We start from the raw sequence: 5,626 nt of genomic DNA on the forward strand, positions 1-5,626 counted from the left end.
ATTCTAAAGAGGGAATCAAGGAAAGAGAAAATATTTTTGAATTTGTTTTTTTGAAAATTGGGGCCGAAACCGATGAGGTTTGCGTACGTATCTCACATCCGGTGAGAATCAGACCCGCGTAGTTCGGTTAAACCAAATATTTTTTTTTGATTTTTATGAAAATTAATCTTTAAAAACCCTACGCACTAGACCACATCACTTTTTTTCCTCCGTTCATTCAACTGATTTATGCTAAAGTCGGTCAACATGCAAGCCTCCCAAATAATGCAACAAAAAACACATAACATGAACATATTGGTCTCAACAAGGTACCTGTTCTAAAATAAAACCCGGCCCCTGTGCCTAGCGCTGCTAAGTCAAATTCATATGATGCAAATAAAGCGAACCTACTAGGGATATCCGCCATGAGATTTTGTTCTTCTAAGTTTAAATCATAGTGGAGAAGGTATCTAGACTGCTTACTCGAGCGGACAACTCGAGCCGAGGAGGGTTAGCGTACCGGTAGCATAGCTTTCCGGCTTAGCTGGTGGTTGATAGCATTAAGGACAAGGATAGAGTTTTGGAAGCTCTAAGGCCATTTACAAGATCTCAAGCTAAAGAGTTGCACTCTAAGGTTGCTGGACTTCAGTGGCAAATAAAGAAGCTTTTAATTGTAGAGGAAGAGCTCAAGCCCAAAGTAGATGAATTATCCAATTTTTACAATTATTTGGTGATCCAAATTGAAGTCCAAGAGGAGGAAGATTGGGCCACCAAATCAGCCCTTGAAGTCCACCAAAGGGGCTCAAAATGAGCTTAAAAGAGGTCCAAAAGGGGGTGTTTCAAAGGGAGCCCAATTGGAGTCCAAATCAATGGCCCAAACTAGTAGTTTTAAGGTCCAAATCTGCCCCAAAGGGATTTGGCCGCCCCCCACCTAATTGTAATGACTTTTCTTACTCCTTAGCAATCACCCTACCTAATTGTAATGACTTTTTATGCCTTAGCAACCACCCTACCTAATTTTAAGGACTTTTTGTGCCTTAGTACTCCTATAAATAAGGAGTTCTTCTCATTCATTGAGACACTTCATTATTGATTAAGTATATCATACTTTGAGAGTTCTTTTGAACCTTTGTTACTTGTGCTTTGAGATTTATCTTTCAACCTTTACTAGTTCATAGTTCAAGGTAGTAAGATTACTTCTCTATTGTGATATCTTTGATTTCTTTGTGGTATTCTTAGAAGGCGATTAATACTAGTTATTAATTATTGTCTCAAGTTACTCGTAAAGCGGTCAAGATCCGAATCTATTGTTTTGATTTGCTTTTAAGTAAAGGCGTTTGATTTCTTCAATAAATCAAGACGTTGTTGCTTTGATCTTGTCAAGGCTATAGAACTTGCGTTCTTGGAAGTTCTTGGAATTCTTTCCTTGAATTTTCCCATATCCTTTATTTTCTGCCCTTTAGTTCTAGTTGTTCAATTCCTTATTGTTATTACTTCCGCATTTACTTTTCAAATTCTTACTCTAGTTTGGATTCCCGACCTTGTCGTTATCAAGTGGTATCAGAGCGGTTCTATGAAGGTTTTGTTCTTGATAACTCTGGGAATTTCTTGAATACTAAGAGCGAATAAAAAAAAAATGAAAATCAATTTTTTAAAAAAAATTACTTGCTCTCTAGGAACTTTCTTTTGTATCTAATTTGTTTCCAAAAACTATCAAAGGAAACAAGAAGATGGGATCCCAGATTTCAAAGATACGACAAAAATTCAATTTTTCTTACCTTTCTAATCTAAATATATAATCATTTCCTTTTTGTTCGTGTCTTGTTTCAACCGAGCCTAATAGTTCTAGGATTTGGTTCTTCTTTCATTTGTTCCCCAAAAATCTATATTTTACTACTAAGAACTTTATACGAGTTGGGTTTAACTATAAATCTACAAAGTATTTCGTTTAAAGGTTATTTCGAGAGAGAAAAAAAGGCAAAGTGTGTGTGAGAACAATTGAGGAAAAAATCAATTTTTCTGATATAGTTTTTTAAGATGTCATATACAGGTAGTGATGATGAACGAAGGGTTCTCCAAGAAGCCGAAATCAAAGCAAGAAATGATTTTACCTTGCAAGCTATGCATCAACAATTCGAAAGTTTGAATTTGCAACTCCAAGAGATGAGGGACACCATTGCTGAGCAAAATGATACAATAGCTGAATTTAGAAGGGAAAATAATGTTAGGCCCCAAGCTAGGAGAAATATACCCCTTGCTCCCATTGTAAATCAAGAAAACCCAATAGATGATTTTAATGATATCGATTTTGATAGGGTGGGAAGAGATAGGAGGGGACAAAGAGGTAGAGTAGAAGATGATAATATAAGTAGTATAAAGATGAAGATGCCATCTTTCAAGGGAACAAGGGATCCAGACTTGTACCTTGATTGGGAGAGAAAGGTTGAAGCCATATTTGACTGCCACAACTACTCTGAGGGTAAGAAGGTTAAACTTGCTATTGTTGAGTTTTCTGACTATGCTGCTATTTGGTGGAAAAAGCTTACTAGGGACAGATTGCAAGAAGGACAAGCACCAATTGCTACTTGGGCTGAGATGAAGAGGGTGATGAGAAAGAGATTCATACCATCACACTTTCAAAGAGAGCTACAACAATGCCTTCAAACATTGAAGCAAGGGTCCATGTCTGTGGATGAGTACTTTAAGGCTATGGATATGGCTATGATCCAAGCTAATTGTATGGAGGAAGAAGAGGCTACAATGGCTAGGTTTTTAAATGGTTTAAATAAGGAAATAGCTGATGTAGTAGAATTACAACAATATGTAACAATAGATGAGTTAGTTGATTTGTCTGTAAAGGTAGAAAATCAAAATAAAAGAAAGCAAGCTAGCTCATGGAAAGGTCGGTCAAACACCATCTCCAAGAAGCCATGGTCGAATCAAGAGATGAAGAGTTCTTCTAGACCTCAAGAAGACAAGGATAAAGGTAAATTTGAGAACAAAGATGGAGGTAAAACCTTTAACCCTAAACCTTTTACACCTTCTAGTTCTATTCAGTGTCATAAATGTAAAGGAAGGGGACATATGATGCATGAATGTCCAAGTAGAAGAAACATCATTCTTAGAGAAGATGGAGGATATGAGAGTGAAAAAAGTGAGGGAGAAGAAGAGGGAGATGTGAGTAATGATGATGATATAGAACTACCTAATGATGTCATGATTGGGGTAGTTAGGAGGATTATGACTATCAATTTGGGAAGCAATAGTGAAGAACAAAGGGAGAATATATTCCATACTAGATGTGGGATAAAGGGGAAAACTTGTTCTATGATCATTGATAGTGGTAGTTGTGCTAATGTGGTGAGTTCATACTTTGTGGAAAAATTGGGACTTGTATGCATGAAAAACCCTACTCCCTATAGACTCCAATGGCTAAATGATAGTGGTGAACTAAAGGTAAACAAACAATGCATGATTTCATTCAATATTGGTAGATATGAGGATGATATTCTTTGTGACATAGTCCCTATGCAAGCTTGTCATATCTTACTGGGTCGTCCTTGGCAGTATGATAGGAATGTTTTTCATGATGGAAGGAAGAATAGATATTCTCTTGAGCTAAATGGCAGGAAATTTACTCTTGCACCTTTATCTCCTTCTCAAGTGTTTGAAGATCAAAAGAGATTAAGGGAAACAATGGGAAAACCAAGGGGAGGGATAAAAAGTGAGCTTGAGGAAAAAGAAAAGAAAGGAGGCCAAGAGTTGGAAAAAAAGAGAGATGGCCGAGAGAAAGAGAGAGAGGGCAACAATTTGAGAGAAGAGATAAAAAGGGGCTTGAATGAAAAAATAGAAAGTCTTGGTGAGAGGAAAGAGGCTAAGGAAATAAAAAAAGAGAGGTTTTATATAAAAGCCAAAGAGTGTTTAAATGCAAGAAAAGAGGGGTTGCCCATAATACTACTTACTTACAAAGAAGTTTTGATTAATTCTGAGTTACTAACTTCTTCTTTGCCAAGTAGTATTTCTTCTCTTTTGCAGGATTTTGAAGATGTCTTTCCTGAAGATATTCCTAATGGATTGCCACCTTTACGTGGCATTGAGCATCAAATTGATTTCGTGCCTGGATCACAAATCCCAAATAGGCCTGCTTATAGGAGTAATCCAGAAGAGACAAAAGAGCTTCAAAGGCAAGTTGAGGAGCTGCTTGAGAAAGACTTTGTGAGAGAGAGCATGAGCCCTTGCTCTGTTCCCGTCCTATTGGTACCCAAAAAGGATGGAACTTGGAGGATGTGCGTGGATTGTAGAGCAATCAACAAGATAACGGTAAAGTATCGCCATCCTATTCCTCGTCTTGATGACATGTTGGATCAATTACATGGATCCAAAATCTTTTCTAAAATTGATCTAAAAAGTGGTTACCATCAGATTCGAATGAATCCTGGAGATGAATGGAAAACTGCTTTTAAGACCAAATATGGGCTTTATGAGTGGTTAGTTATGCCTTTTGGCTTGACTAATGCACCTAGCACTTTCATGAGATTAATGAATGCACCTGTACCCAACCTGTTATCCCACCAAAAGCTACAATTTCCAGAGTGCAACCTCCATTGAATATATTTCTCTGCTTTTTTTTGTTGGACATCATCTTCTTCCAAGCTTGTGATTGTCACGTGTCCCATTTCTTAGATATTGGGTGTGATCTTTGACAGTATTTAGCTCTAAGAAAATTGCTCCAGAGAAAGGTCTTAGTTCTAAATATCCACCATTTTTTGAATCTCATTGATTGACAAACATCTTCCATTGTTCTAAAATCAATTCCTTCTTCAATCATAGGAAATGATAGATTATGCGAAGATGACCAGTAATATTTGTTCCAGTCTTTTTCCATGCCCCAGAAAAAGTTAGCAGCCAGTTTTTCAATCTGCGTCGAGACAGTTTTGGGAGGGGGGAGTGCTGAAAGAAGATGAAGGGGCATAGATTGTAGTACATGTTTAATTAATGTAGCTTTTCCTCCATATGAGAGAACTCTGCTTTGCCATCCTTTGATCCTACCTGCTACTTTGGCCACAATGGAATTAAAGTACACAATTCTCATTCTGCCAGTGTAGAGAGCACAACCTAGATAGGTGATTGGAGATTCTTTCTTGCTGAAACATGTTACTTGCTGGATTCTTCTGACAGTAGAATTAAAAGCAGATGGAGAGGTCATGAAGTGACTCTTTTGTTTATTGATCTGTTGACCAGATGTTTCCTCATATTTACTGAGGATCTGAATGATTTTCTTTAAAGAACTCATGGTGCCAGATGTGAAGATTATGATATCATCAGCAAAGCTTAAATGATTGATCTGTGGTCCTCTCTTCTTCATATAGAAACCATTGAAAAACTGATCATGGGACAGGTTGTTGAGCATTCTGGATAGTAATTCAGTTCCAATGATAAATAAAGAGGGAGCCAGTGGGTTACCTTGTTTCAGCCCCCTAGTAGAGTGAAAGAATCCACATCTAGTACCATTTATGATGACAGAGTACCAGTTCTTTTACATTGCTCTCCATATCATGTCAATGATTATCTCATTAAAATCCATCCTTCTCAGCATTATGCATGTAAAACCCCAGGTAACTCTATCATAAGCTTTGGCCATGTCAAG

At 37.3% G+C, this 5,626-nt stretch overlaps 1 protein-coding gene across 1 annotated transcript; it reads left to right on the top strand.

Annotated features, from left to right (window-relative positions):
• The first annotated feature begins 1,071 nt into the window (after positions 1–1,071).
• Positions 1,072–4,587, top strand: LOC138902607 (uncharacterized). Its single transcript, XM_070190491.1, has 2 exons — positions 1,072–1,163; positions 2,030–4,587. Exon 2 carries the CDS (start codon positions 2,101–2,103, stop codon positions 4,585–4,587), a length of 2,487 nt encoding a protein of 828 aa, XP_070046592.1. The 5' UTR covers positions 1,072–1,163; positions 2,030–2,100.
• The last annotated feature ends 1,039 nt before the right edge of the window (positions 4,588–5,626 follow it).

This window comes from Nicotiana tomentosiformis, chromosome 12 (assembly GCF_000390325.3).
Source record: "Nicotiana tomentosiformis chromosome 12, ASM39032v3, whole genome shotgun sequence".
Taxonomy (NCBI): domain Eukaryota; kingdom Viridiplantae; phylum Streptophyta; class Magnoliopsida; order Solanales; family Solanaceae; genus Nicotiana; species Nicotiana tomentosiformis.

Coding starts and splice junctions, on each gene's coding strand:
- LOC138902607 (XM_070190491.1), top strand. CDS start 2,101: ATGCATCAACAATTCGAAAGTTTGAATTTGCAACTCCAAGAGATGAGG.